Genomic DNA, 15,566 nt, shown 5'->3' with positions numbered 1-15,566 from the left:
AAGAGGACAAAATCACACTTTTGACTGAGACTTTAGGCTATGAGAGAAAAACCTGCTGAAATATCACACACATCCTGTTGTACTTCAATGTACAATACAACAAAATAAACCCCATAAACACGCTGTTGGGTGGTTATTCCGAGAGCAGGCAGAATCATGTGAAGGAGTAAATCAGGTGTTGGCATTAACACTGTAATATGTCTTTATTCATGCAAGCCAATCAGGTGACCTAAAAATACAAACAACAAGGATGTAAAGAACAATGTAAAAAATTACAATCACCTTTTTCAGCTTTGGTATTTACACTTCTCAAGGATCTCTGTAAAGTCTCTGAAACTACAAAAGCATATGAAAAGGTAATCAGCAGTATCACCCACCTTTCCATTTGCCCAGCTTGAAAAATAAATTACCACAATCAAGACAATCCGTTTCACAGCATATCATTTTCCCCATGGTTTAACTGTGTCATAAACTGACAAACAAACAAAAAGAAATAGTCTTTGCAGCCTCACGGTTTTCCTGTAATAGAACAGGATTTCTTATTTTTCTCCAAGAATTTATTGGTGTGTCGACTACCTTTGGGTCAGGTGTCAGAAAACAGAAAGAAGGGGTAATCACCGCATTGACCAGGGGCCTCAAAATGTGACATAATTTCTGACACTTCAATTATTTTCTGCTTGGTTATCAAAAGTTTGCGGGTAGATTGAAACTTGGGCCGTGTCCAAGTTTCTGAAGGAAACTGCCTTACTGTCAAGTCTGGGGACCCCCAGGGGTCCGCATAAGAGTGCTACAGGGTCCATGGAAAAGTAAATTAAAAACGAATAAATATATTACAATAAATTAATCAATTATATTAAACTAAATATTTTTTTATCATTATAGATTAGATAAGTAAACAATAAAAAAAGTATTTAAATAAATAAATGTAACAACCTAATGTAACTACATAATATTTCCCAAATAATACGTTAAATTGTTATTGGATACAAATTTAAATTAGAATAAATTGTGTCTTTAAACAGGAAAATATATAGTTGCCTTGTGAATTTTAGGATGGTCCCTTGTGAGGATGATCATATTTGGAGGTTGGCTTCTGAAGCCTTTGTCTTAACAGCAGCATCTTTGAATGAAAGTACCTCCTAAGAACACCATAACGTCACAAATGAGCCTTAAATTACGGTGGCAGAGAGAGCTCAATCAATGCACTGCAACTGAAGAAAAAACATGCAAATAGAAAAACACCCGCAAATTAAGTAAACATCTTCATTAGTTTCACAACACATTAGGGGTGTAACGGTTCACAAAATTCACGGTTCGGTTCGATACGATACACTTGTGTCACGGTTCGGTACGGTTTGGTACGTTTTCGAAACATAAAAAGAAAGAAATGCCAGAGAAATTTCCTTGATTTAATTTTTTTAATTATATTTTTATTAAAATTAACATCATAAAGTATGATATTTTTTTACTTTGAGCAATGATTGAGCTATACTTGACTTTTCTTAGGAGCATATAAAACAAAACAGCTCCTTGGACAAAATGAAATGTAATATTGTAGAAGTTATAAACAGGTTTATTTTAGTTCAGATTTAGTAACATTTGAGGGCAGCAATTGTATTCATAATGTCAAAATAAAACCGACGTAATGTTACTTGAAACTAAGCGTAGCCTACTATTCCTGCCAAACTTCCATGGTTACAGTTAGTGTTAAATCCATGGTGAATGTTGCTAATCTGTGGACACTGAATAGTTCATTCATGGCACAATGTTTCTTCCTGGTTTCCACGTCAGCGCTGTTTGATCCGTTAATAACGGAGAAATGTGAATGTTTCTCACTAGATCTCGCAGCGATGTTATTACTTCAGTGGCGAATTCAAATTTTTTCTTTACTGGATTTCGCTGTGTAGTAACAGTGCTGCTTGATTAAGATCGGCTCACGCTGCATTGGTCCAAACTGATAAACGGTCCGTCAACCACACAATAACGAGTGGCTCAGTTTCGTTCCGCTTACATTACATTTGCCATTTGATGTTGGGCAATGTTGTGGTCTCGCCAGCGTCTCTTACATTATGAGCAGGCTTGCCACGCGCAACGCGGAAAAATGGTTTGAAAAATGGTCCAGCAAACCGTTCGGTTTAAAAATGCGTACCGAAAACCGAATCAAAAGCCTCGTACCGAACGGTTCAATACGAATACGTGTATCGTTACACCCCTACAACACATGTGTGCTCCAAATTCTCACAACAAAAGCAAATACAGAAACAAGCTGCAAAAGTTCACAACACGATCAAATACAGAAACGTGCTGCAAATAGCACAGACCACAACGGAAATGTTTCCAGGGGACCCGAATAAGTGACGAACCCGACTGGGACATGCATATTGCTTGTGAACATCCCTATGCCCTAAGCCCCTTCAAAGGGCAGAGCCCTTGAAATGGGGACTTTGGAGTGAGCAGGGCCCTTGTGTGCCATTATGTAGCCGTTTGCATGCGTTAACTCATTATTCTCACCTGGGATTCCAATTGGATTCCGATTCCAAAGCCAATCTTATGAAAACATGCTGCATCCCAATTCGCCTACTTTTCGCACCCAAAAAGTATGTAAGCCTACTGTCTTTGTGGGAAAAAATATACTTTTGAGTGTATAGCAGAAGAGTTAACAAGCGGTGGGACATACCACGTCATAAAAGTGTGCTCTGTCGCATAGAATTACACCAGAAGCCTGGGATAATCAAGTTACAAATGCCTGCACCCGCTCCTATGTTAAAAATAAGGTTTATAGTCAGGACCAGAAGCCATTTACGGTACCTCAAAATATCTGTGAAACATTTTGTTAATACACATTTTAAAATAATTAAATTTATTTCTGATATTTGTTCTACTGAAATCTGAAATGAAAGAAGTAAATGCTATAAAAAATGCATGTGTTCCTCATCTGTTCCTATCTTTTTGATACTGCCTGACGAAGCAACGTTTTTAAGAATTCAGACAATTGGATTTATTGCAGTTTGATGCAACTTTAGGGCTATAAATTCAACTCCATTGTACATGTGTCTACTTGAAATGCACAATGTTGAGCGTGCTTAATGCATTTTTGGTGTGTTTTCTGTGTCTGATTATAACTGGGTGTCCTGTTGTTTGTAATCAGGGTAGATATTATTCAATAGTCTGTGGTTAAACTAATGTCAAGTTGAATTCTACCCTAAAGCTGTGATTTCTGCACCTGAGCACATTGCCACCTCACTCTCCGTCATTGGTGCAGAGCTGCGTGTCAGAGCCACTGATTTGGCAAACGGCCACAGGCCCGCAGGAGAACGGAAATGGCCATATGGGGACTTAAATCTGTGAAAGATGCATCAAGGACTAAATTGAAAGAGTAATGGCAATCCGACATCGGGGCGAACCTCAATGCGGGAGGATTCAGCCTCGATTTATCACAAGTAATTTCCCTATCATTAGCTGTACTGTTTAAAAGGCCATACAGCTGCAGCTGGAGACTCGTGGTTGTTTTCATTTGGCCTCACATCAAAGTTTTCCCCTTAATCTTTCTTTCTTAATTCATCACCTTAACCTCAAGATCCCTCATAATCAATAACACAGTGACATTTATGTATAGATATCGCAGCAGTCCATCACTTGATTAGCTGTGATTGACATTTGAGGCAATACTGAGGCCCAAAACGCATAATAAAGTGTACTTAATGCCGGACTCTGGGGACATGTCAATGAAGACGAACGCTAAATCACAGTCTTTAGCTGTTTACACGTGTCTTGTGATGTATTTGATATGGTAATGTTTGGATTGGACTCAGTAAGTTTTAGTTTATTTAAGTAATAGCCAAGGTTCACAGTCTATAGGCTTTGACACATGCTATTTACAGTCAAGTTTTAAGAGAATCTGCATTTCCCTCTGTTTATCCATGGCATTTCTGGTTTACGCCACTGATTTATTTTCTCAAACATGCAGAAATCTAATAAGAAAGCTGGAAACAGGCTTAGGTATATAAAAGAGAAAACATACTTCATCACAATACAATGCCTTTAGATCTACTTTGTCTCATAATGTTTTTTTATGCAAAATAGTTTCATAACTCGGAATTATAAAATTTCATATACAGAAAGAATTTCTGCACTGCTGACACTTAACTTATGTTGTTGTTTCTCTAACCTTCTCACAGCGAGATTCCCTCATTCATCACCATCATTGACCTTAAAGCTAAAGTGTTTATTTTGTCAGTGTTCACATATTTTCTCCTATCCACACGTATGAAGACACAATACGCCATTTGTAAGTTGATTTCCTCTTTAAAAGTGTAAACAATGTTGAAATATCACAATTGCATTTCGCCACAGGAACGTTGGCTCAACCAATGGCGTGAGTTTGAATCTGGTCCGTTGACCAATGGCAGACGACACACTTCAGCTTTAATTGTATAATTCTGGATCCGCTTAAATGGCCCGCACTGGAGAATAGCTAATCACTATATTTTTTTAATATTTTTGAATTATATATGAAAGTACTGAGTTTTAATTTATTCATGTACATATATGAATTTATGTATGTATGCATTTATGTATTTTTAGGCATTCAGGGTCAAATAAATGTGATTTTTTTTTATATAAACACTTTTTGATTCATTTCTAAACCAGACTGTCCAGATAATATAAAAACGAATGTAATTCAGTTTAATTTTCATAAAAAAAATGTGTAGTTCCATCTATATTTTTGATGATGAAATTATTTTTTTTCACTGGTAATTTACATCTCAGTTGATAATAATCTATAACAACCTTGATTTTGGTGGAGACAGATGTGAATAATGTGTTTTTGTGTACTCTCTGTATCATGGGTGTTGTTTCAGTTGCTCATCTGGTGTTAAGACATACAATAGCCTTTTCAGACATACAAACAAACTATCCTCATGTTGTATAAAGAGGGTGCAGTCGTTTTGTCTGTGTCTTGACTGTGATGACTTCATTACAGCAAATAACATGAAATTCTCATTCCTTCTGCAGCAACGAATCTTTTACAGACTCTCTAAAGATGAACCATTCCTTTCTCAGCTCCACAAGTGGCCCGTCTGTGATTGAGATATTTAAAGCACACGTCTCACAGGTCAATTCTGCGCTTAAACAAGACGGTCAATATTGCGTTTAGTGGCCTTCCCTCTTTCCACAGTCCATTCTCGGTAATTATAGCACAGAGTCAGGATATGACAGAGTCATTGCACAGCTAATGAGCTGCTGCTACAACAACCACTCTGCTTGTTAGCAGACTATCTGTGATACTGACTTACACAAGCGCAATGTCAAAGGAGAGCTTTTAGCAAACGCTGCTTTACTTTCATATCCCTTAATGCTGAGGCCAGCGTGAATCTGGATCTGTTCCCCTGATAAACACACTTAGTCAAAGAGTAATTATGCTAATTTTGGAGCAGCAAACAGCATGGCTTGCAATAACATGTCGACACATTTGTTGTTTTCAAATTATCATCACAATAATTATCTAAATTTTGGATACCTCTCAAAGACAATACCACGGTGATTTAGTGCACACTGCACCGCTGAACAGCAAATGCTCAGATGACGCGGTAATTATCAAGCTCCGGGATTCAGTTTACTTGGCTAATAATTTCACAAAGAGAGGCAATTTACAAGATTTTTGTAAGTATTATTGTGGTTTCAAATTTATTAAAGTTCCACGTGCACCAGACAGGCTTACTACACTGACGACAACAGCAATCATTTTAAACATTGCTAAGAAATCTAAAATTTAAAGATATCCTTCACACCTTGTGTTTCTAACATTTTAGTTGAATGGGACACAATTCATTAAAGTAATACTGGTGTGAATGCAAAATGATTGATTGTGATTGTATTGTGAAGCTAAATGTGAACCGCTCTGAATTAAATTAGGATAAAGAAAATTAAACCGCACCACTGAAAAATGATAAAGTTCGATAAAAAAATAACAAAATTGACAGTGAGAAATTAAATGTTTGGAAAAAAAGATGTTGTTAGTTACTAAATTATGATGTTTAAGCGCAACTTAATCTCTTTTCGGATCTACCTAAAAATATCCGATACCATGTCGATGTAAAACGCTTGTTAATCCCAGGTGTAAAGGGGGCCAGTGTGTTCCCAGTGCTCTACGGAATAGAAACTTTAGACAGCTTCTACTGAAACTACTAGAGTTGGGATCATTTTATCTTGTATTCTCAGCACTGAGTTTAAATGGCATTAGAAACGGCAGGATTGTGTCCTCTGTCCCCTTATAAGCCCCTTACAAGGACTCTGTCCCTCCTCCTGAACTGGTCCCCTCTGTGATAGGCAGGGTCTCTATGGTTACAGGCATCCTGCATCCCTTCTTCATGTCTGTGACATCTAATTTTCTCAGCTCTCGCTGCAGTGTAGGGTGCGCTGAGAGGGATAATGATATGCTTTTAGCCAGTGCTGACTAGCAATGCAGTCACAGCACACAAACACATCAGGCGTCATTAGTAGCTGTTGAGCACGAAATCTAAAACTTAATGTCTTCTATACAGCCTATTCTGTCCTCCTCCAACTCAACATGACCTTTGAGATATTGACACGGTTTTGATTCTGTGGCTTGTTTCGTTATTTGTGTCTATGAGAAGGCAATTCAATTTTTACTCCCTTCAGACCTTTAATCTGATGGAATAATACAGGCTGTGTATGAAAATGCAAGGCAAACTTCTGATACCACAAAATTCGATGCTGAACTCACAGATTGCATTAAAAATGCAACAAAAAAAAAAGATGTTTACAAATAATCTAAACAGATGTGCTCTTTTTCTGGAGTAGTTCACCAAATACTATGAATAATCTGTTATTTACTTATCATGTTATTTGTATTTTTTATTTTCTGGTAATTTTACCTATTTTGAGGGAAAAACGGTAAATTCCAAGGTACAAAACTATCAAGCAACAAGACCGTCACTAGAATAAATGACTGAACGCAAAATTGCACCAGTTTTGTGTGTATTTACGAAACAAAAAAAATGTGCGTTCGCAGTCATGAGAGACATCAAGAAGAGCTGGTTTCCATTCCGGCGGAAACCAGCCAGTCAGGTGGCCAGAAACAGGTGGCCAGTCCATCACAGGGAATAAAGTACTCTTGCATAACAACGAATTGTTTGAGTATTTTACCATATAAATTGCACATCCAACACTATGATGGAGTTGCAATTCATTAGACGTGCCAACAACTTCCCACTCGGTCTGTTCTTTTCTCATCAGAGAAGCAGAGAGTGCGTGCTGGAACAATAACACATAGTTCAACATGAGCAAATATGTCCTGACCTACACCTGAGGGCACCTGAGAGCCAACTACAGCACAATGAAGGGCAAATAACTCTATGAACAATGACTTGAAATAACACATATTTATAGATTTTTTTTGATCACCAGTGGCAATATTTCCCTCTCCACAAATGGCATTCAAAGTTCCTTCGTGTTCTTCCTTCTCAAATGTCTTAGTTACTCACCCATGGTATATGTATGTCTGTTCAGTATCCTACTTGCAAATGTCACCACAGAACCAAATCAAGATTTATTGATGATGATAGAAAACATTGCTGGTGGCAATAAAAGCAAACACACAGACAACGCAGAACTAATGAAGTGAGAGCACTCCCAGTTGCCCCCTGACCATGTGACAAAGATCTAACATGGAGTGCAATGCCATTTACGTAGCACTGAAACATTACTCACCACTTGCCTGCGGAAAAAAGAAAGTCTATCAAGAGAAAAGAAACAGGACATTTGGATTAGAGCCTTAGCCTGGTTGTCTCAGTCAAACCATATTAGATTTCCTGGATAAACATGGCAAAACAAACTGCCATTCATTAAAAATGTTATTTGTGTGTAATTTGAATGCCCGTTGCTATCATTTTACCATGGTTTCTTCTATCTAAAAAGTGTTATTGCAATTGAAGAGAGCGTGAGCATCATAATAAATAAGCAGCCTGTGTCATGGCCTTTCACACAATCGCTTGGAGGGGAAGGTTTCAAAAATGAGATCTCATGTTTCCTGAGGCAGACTCAACATTTGGCATTTGCTCCTTTCATAGACACAATTTAACTCTGAGATATAATAATGTTGTTATTATGTTATTATAAATGTGGATAGCTGTTCAATTATTGATTAACAAGAACACCCCTGTAGCTCAACTGGTAGTGCATAGTGCTGGATTCATCGATTCAATACACAAGGGAACACATATAACCTACTGATAAATGTGTATTGAAGGGTTGGTCAAAATCCCTTGCCTCTTCAAATACATATATAATCATATATCATTTTGAATGGTTATATACTTCCTTTATAAAAATCAATAATCAAATATATTCATTATCACATAATAATTTTTATATTCTTGTGCTTGTGAAATTATAGTTTCTTAAATGCATGGATGCAAGTAACCAGTTTCTTTTAGGTGCCTCCCAATCTTACTTTGAGATTGCACGTAGTACACGCAGGACACGAAGGCCACGTAACCCACAAGGCCGTTTGTCTCTTTCTCTGGGATCAGTAGAAAGATTAGAGGGTCCTAAAGGCAGCGTGGGCACATATGATTCTTCGCTGGACATATGGTCAAGCTATATTGAGCGTTACTATCAAACTTTAATTGTTGTATTAAAATGTATTCTTTCCAGTATATTTCCTTCCTTGGGAGTAAATGCCAGTGATCTGTTTTTCTCCCAAACGAGTGAATGTTTTAGCAGTATGTTTTGGTATACTTAACTGATAATAAGGAGCTCAGACTCTCTTCAGCCTTGATGGGAGCTGTTATTTGCTAGTGTCTGTTATTTGTGTGTGTGTGCGTATGACATTCTATGTAGGTTCTGGACGGTCGGACCAGACACCCCGGCGCCCTTCTCTAACCTGCGAGGCCACCACAGACCTAAATCCAATGAGTGGACGACAACTATCTTTACTAATGGCGATAGGCACCCCTATCTCCTCACATGTGTTAAATTGTTTAGGCTTTAATGTTTCTTAGCCAATGAGAATCATTCAACCTGTAAGCAATGACGTAGCTTAGACCTTGGAAATGGTATAACTGCTGTGATCTTTGTAACTGTAAGCGGGGCGGCCTACGAACTCCTGTGTGAGTCTTGAAGCTGACTTCTGCTGATGGAAAATGCAAACTATCTTCAGTAAAACTTTTCTTTAATTTTTTATAATTCTGACTCCGGGTCTTCATTCTTCATATCTGGTCCTGGGTCTTTGACTGTACACCCCTTACAGTATCATGTCTATACAGAGTTTCTTTGAATAAGTGGGCCTATGTGTCAAACAACTTTTCATTTTTTGTTTTCGTTTTTTCAATTATCTAAATATCCCTTATGCAAGATAGCAGCAGGGATGTGCCCGAAGCCGTATACCTTATTCGGAAAGGCATAATGGCTTCAAAATGAATAACGAATTCTACCAAATAATAGGAAAAATATTCGGCACCATTCACTCCTCGTGTTTGCTGGATAACAGGTGAGCCAGGGGATAGCATAGCACTATATAATATGTAAACCTCTAAAATCACTAAGCAATAATGAGGCGTATATTTATGGACTACGTCACATCACAACGTCCATAAAGCTTGGCCAGTCAAGACTGGCTCATTTTGAAACGTGCTTCAGACACCGGCTTACGTGGAAGCGTTCCCCATAGCATCAGCTCATTGCACAGCGTCTCGTTCCCTTCTCAGGGAATCGGGTTGCATATACGTAACCTGATGCGTTCACTTCACAAGCAAAATTCGTTCTTTCTCTTCTTTACTTGTGGATAAACCTCACTAGATTTAATTATATTTATGCTTAAAAAACAAGAAAACATGATAAATTATATATATAAAAAATATAAATTGTATAAATTATACAGCTCATTATAATAAATGCAAATAAGATCAACTATACAGTATATTCTCTAAAAACAAGCCTTGTGCAATTTTAATTCTCAGTTAAATCTTTCTTAAAGGGAAAGTTCACTTTGAAATTAATTTTTGATATGTTTTAGCTTACCTCAAGGGCATCCAAGATGTAGGTGACTTTGTTTCCGCAGTAGTTTCAATTTTGATATTTTTAGGTCAAACCGTTCTTGTCTGTCAGTCATATAATGCAGGTCTATGGTCACCACCTCAAAGAGCATGCACAGAGAAGTCCAAATTAAACATGATTTAATGACTCGTAAATGTAAGTACACATTGATGGTCTAAGACAAGAAACTAGCGGTTTGTGTGAAAAAAAAAGAACAGTATTTATATCGTTTTTACCTCTTGTAAACACAGCCACGTCCAAGAGATCTGAGGGCGCGGGCGCTTCGGTCTGTGCGTTACAAGAGGTGAAAACGATATAAATACTGTTCGTTTCGTGTCTTAGGCCATCAATGTGTACTAACATTTACGAGTCATTAAATCATGTTTAATTTGGACTTCTCTGTGCATGCTCTTTGAGGTGGTGACCATAGACCTGCATTATATGACTGACAGACAAGAACGGTTTGACCTAAAAATATCAAAATTGAAACTACTGCGGAAACAAAGACACCTACATCTTGGATGCCATTGAGGTAAGCTAAAACATGTCAAAAATTAATTTCAAAGTGAACTATCCCTTTAAGGGTGTTAGATATTTTATTGGAAACGTAAAAATACTGATGAAGAAATGAACTTTTTGCTGTAAATGTAAAACAATCTATACATTTTATGATCTAAAGCAGATGATTTGGTGATTTTGCTTATACAGCTCTTATAAAGACACATTGATGAATCATTATATTGACCCATGTTTGACTGAGATTGTCTCTTTTGTATTTTGAGGGCAGCCTCTCGTTTATAAATAGAAAATAACCCAGAACATTTTGACCCAAAACAGTGACCCCAAGTCATCTTGTGTGGTTTTGTGCTTACAAAAATACTTAACCTAATTTTATTTTAAAAACTGTTGTTGATGAGTCAATCCTTTCTGTTTTTCAGCTTTTAGTTCATTAATTCTAATTGTTTATTTTCATACAGTTTTTTACCAGAAATACTGAAGTGAGTCAGCTGTGTATTTCCTAAAGATAAATATACACACATTACATATGAATTTCAAATTCATGTTCAGGTGGGAGCATGCCTTCAGATCAAAGGCAAAGCAATCAAAATGCTTTGCTTACCAGCAGCAGCTTTGATGTCTCCTCACAATGCTCTGAGGGCACTTGTATAATGGACAGTTTTCTTTTGCTTCACACAAATCTTTGGGCAAATGAAACGTATCCTAGAGTCATCTATCTGAGTCAGTCGCAGTCCATTCATCTGTTGGCTAAAAAAAGGCAGAAAGAACAAAAAGATAGATTATACTTTAATAGAGACTGTGCCATTAGTCATTTGACATCTCGTGGAATGGCCAAAATCATATTGCATGATAACATAACACTGAATTCCTCATGTCTATTTGTTGTCTCTTCATTCCACATTACTGGGCAAGACCAGCATGTTTATTATTCCTTTATCTAATTAAATTTGGCCCCATCTGACTTTTCGAGGAAACTGAACAGATATATGAATGCCATGCCTGAGACTCAGTTTAATAAGATATTGCATTATCATACCCCTCTGTTGAATAACAACAATGATCCCACTAAGTGATTAAATTATTTGACTATATTTCTTTATCAAATCTAAACCACAGATGGCCCGTTGGAGTGCATAACAATAAATTAAGAATTATTCTTGCACACATATCTTTAATAAATTCATGTGCTCTCATAATCTTTAACCAAGCATCAACATTTCTTCTCTTCCCTGATGACGTGTTTATTGGCAAGGGCGATCCAACGATACAATCAATTTCCGGTGGACAAAGTCCCGCCCTACATTTTTTCTTGGTAGAGAAGCCATTCCACTTGAATATACGTCACAATAGGGAAGAAAAGACTATCGCAACTGCCATTTCATGCCAATTTTAAATAGTTTTTTTTTACTGTGGACAGTAAAAAGTCAGAATTTCTACTGATGTCTATATAGAGATTGTTAAGTATCTGTCATCAATATTGTGAGAGAAGAGCAAACAGTTTACATTGTCACCATCATCTGGATTCAACCTTTGCTCGTATTGAAGAATAGAGGAATATTGAGGTCATTGTGACCCCAGCGCTACAGCATCAAATATCTACTGCAGACATCATTTTCTCTTTCAGTTTATAAAGTGATCTCTTCAGCTGTGTGTAGAACACCTGCCAATGTGTCACACACACAGACATGCAAAGGCATAGTTATAACCTAACCTAGCAGTTTGAACAACTTTTTTTTTCACTCTATGCTTTCAGCTCACTGAGATTTCAAAGCAAACATGAATTAGCCTACTTATAGATATGGTGTTTTCTTTTCTTACTGACGCACTATAATATGTTTGCATGTGTTGCAAGTTGCAACCATATATTTAGCATTTGTCTTAAACACTAATGATTTACAGAACACAATAAATGACCATATGACATTTTTGTCTTGTATTTTGGACATATTCATGGAAAGGACGTTAGAGAAGTGATAGGAAATCCAGGAGGCACATGAGCTAATCGCTAGGCCATGGCTCCAATGCATTTTCCCATTTTCACTGTTATGTCATTCATTACGCCAACTAGTTTCACATTCAAGAGCAATGACGCATTTACGCAAGTAACTCGGCACTTACTTATGCTGACACAGTTTGAATAACCATGTATGCCTCCACTTGGAGGACAAATAATTAAACTGTACTGACGGCCTATTGCATGTGTTTACAGCTAGATCGTCAATCTAACTAGAGTTTAGATTTTTTTCTGTAGATTGCAGCATTTGCAAATGCAAGTGCCATTAAGATGGGAAAAAAACTATGTATGCACTTGAAGAACAGAAGTGTTGTTCAAAATACAGAAAATGCCTGTATTTTAAGGACCTTTTCCCCTTCACAAGTATCTCATCTGCATTTGTTGAACAAAAAAGGCAAACCGAAAGAAACATTTTAGTAATGCATTGAATTTACCAGCAAATAATTATTAGACAAGGGTTTAGTGACTTCAAGCACACCCTCTCATCAACTGCAATTACATATAATTCACTGACAAGGAAAATTACCACCACACAGACTGTCAATCAATTAATCTGGTGCATTAAGTGTTAAACAACCACGGCTTGTGAAAGTGCCATTCAGACGAGCCTGTAACAAATAGACTTTAGGTGATTTCTTCTTTTGGGAAAACATTTATATGTAGGACTATTACATAATTACATTTATTAAACGCTCAGTAAACATACTGTAATTTGATGCTTTTCTCAATGTTGACCACAGTAAATGAGACATCTTTTATAAAAAAGAAACTATCTTAACCATGCTTTATTCTTTTTTTTTTTTTAATGCTGAAAAACAACAAAGGTCCATAAATAGCTTAATCGATCAATAAATAAATAAATAAATAAATATAATCATCAATGTCTTTAACAAACAGACTGTGTCAGAGTAGGTCCACAGAGATCTTTCTTCAGACACTGGAGATGGTGTATGTACAGTGGAGGTCTACACAGTTCATGTCAGGTATCAGGGCGGATCGCGGGATCGTTGCAGGACTGGCGCTGTTAACACGATGTGAAGGTCTTCCAGAAGAAGTTTTTGCAGGGGGCTTTGCGGTCGCGCTGTGGCAGCTGTGATAACCGGTTGTAGACGGCCCGTTCTTCCAGACGGGACTCCAGGGGCTCCTCCGCATCCATGGGGACCGGTGCTATCTCGCCAGCCAGCACGCTGTTGTCTACTCCATCCAACAGCCCAGAGATCAGCTTCAGGATCAGCTCCTTACGCTCTTTACTCAGCTCCTGATAAGGAAGAAACTCGACTTGAATTAGCATGCAAGATTTTTAAAGGGTTTCAGCTATTCACAATAATATGGCTACTGAAATGCCCCCAGAATGGTCTGTTTATTGGATGGCAAACATCAAGATGTGTCTAAAATACGTGCATCTGCTTGGTAAATCCATAAAAGCTACAACTGGAAACAATGGAAAACATAGAAAGCTCATTGCAGCACTCACCCTACTTTGTGCCAGGTTCCTCTCCTCCACTGGAAGCAAAGCTGCTGCTCTGACGCTATACAGAACCAACAAGAGAGACACAAGGCTGGCCAAAAGCTGCATGCTGACAAAATAGTTGAAGTTAAAGTGCGTAGAAAGGTCAGTCAGAGAAGCGAAGCAGGAACCTTCAAAGTCCTTGTAGCTCCTAGTGCAGAGTAAAGCTGGAGAGATCTTGGTCTTTGAGAGCTTCAGGTGGCGGGGTCCTTATATACCTCTCGTTCCAGTCCCCTACTGACGCAGCGGTTGAGGACGGAGGGGAGAGGGTGGGGGAGTGGGAGGCTTAGGAACCAACAAAAGCATTGAGTAGTTTAACCCCCCCAACAAACCAGACGTTGTGCCGGTGGGGAGGACTGCGCCACCATGCTCACGTCATAGCTCTAAAAATGGTCCTGATTTCAGTTCAAGCGGATGCGAGGAGAAAAAACACTGATGACGACGGATCTACCGATAACGTGAAGTGATTCTGAAAAGTTGTTTCATTGTTTATGCTAATTATCTATGAGGTGCGAAATGGCAGGCAGGCAGCGAATCATGTTTTAGAAAGTACACAGTTAGACGTACGCTGTAATTACGTGATGTTCTCACTTAGCTGCATTGTGATATCAATACAAGGAAATCAAACTAACCCATTTTGCTGAGTACAGTCAGTGGCAGTATGCTCTCGTTCCAGCGTGTAATTGAGCACAACTCCTCCCTCCTTCTCCTTCAGATTGCCATTGAACCGTCTGGCACCTGGAACAGCTGAGAAAACTGTCTTCGGGAAAAGAAGATGCTTTTGATCGGCAGATGAAAAGGGCCTGAATAACAAGAATTAAGTCTTTTATGGAAACGTAACCGCAGATCTCCCCATGTATATCAAGTATATCAAGTGAGACAAACATTAGCACAAAAAGCAAAAGAGATTATGGCTCAATACTCAATAGTGGCTCAATAGTCAACACTACAGCAGTAAATCTCATGAAAAAAGCAAATATAATGTAAAGACAAGTTAATTGCATGGAAACCGGTCTCTTAAGGTATAGATTTTTTTCAGTATTCTTTAAACAAAGCCCATTACAGAATAATAACAATTTTCTTCTCTTTAAAAAAGCAATGAGGCACTTACAATAGAAGTGATTACAGCCAATCCATAACATGAAAATACTCACTATTTCAATAGTATAGCTACTGGACATTAACAATCTGTATGTTATCAATTTCAGAGTGATAAAATCACTTACTGAACATTTCGGTGTAAAGTTATATCCAATTTTATTTACAACTTTGTTGCCATGATAACATAACTAAAATTACTATAAAATTGTGAGAGCTCAGACTTTAGAGCTCAATCAAGCAATACATTAGTTTTAACAGAGGAATTATGCTTTTATGAAATTATAAGATTCACATTTTTGCTTTTAAAAAATCCATGAATTGGCCCCATTCACTTTTATTGTAAGTGCCTCACTGTAACAAGTAACA

At 37.7% G+C, this 15,566-nt stretch overlaps 2 protein-coding genes across 2 annotated transcripts in view; both read right to left on the bottom strand.

Moving 5' to 3' along the window:
* Positions 1–14,864, bottom strand: part of masp2 (MBL associated serine protease 2) — a 38,764-nt gene extending 23,900 nt beyond the window's left edge. The window contains exons 1-2 of the mRNA XM_056239430.1: positions 14,732–14,864; positions 11,180–11,325 (exon numbers count right to left, since the gene is read on the bottom strand). The gene's annotated coding sequence lies outside the window, so the exon portion shown is untranslated. The remainder of the gene's footprint in view (positions 1–11,179; positions 11,326–14,731) is intronic.
* sst7 (somatostatin family member 7) lies at positions 13,363–14,314 on the bottom strand. Its single transcript, XM_056239434.1, has 2 exons — positions 14,067–14,314; positions 13,363–13,850 (listed from the first exon to the last, which is right to left on the bottom strand). Exons 1-2 carry the CDS (start codon positions 14,166–14,168, stop codon positions 13,617–13,619), a joined length of 336 nt encoding a protein of 111 aa, XP_056095409.1. The 5' UTR covers positions 14,169–14,314; the 3' UTR covers positions 13,363–13,616.
* Positions 14,865–15,566: the final 702 nt, after the last annotated feature.

Source organism: Rhinichthys klamathensis, unplaced genomic scaffold (genome assembly GCF_029890125.1).
Source record: "Rhinichthys klamathensis goyatoka isolate OS25496 unplaced genomic scaffold, OSU_Roscu_1.1 h1tg000020l_1, whole genome shotgun sequence".
Taxonomy (NCBI): Eukaryota; Metazoa; Chordata; class Actinopteri; order Cypriniformes; family Leuciscidae; genus Rhinichthys; species Rhinichthys klamathensis.
This window is presented reverse-complemented; position numbering and strand designations above follow the sequence as displayed.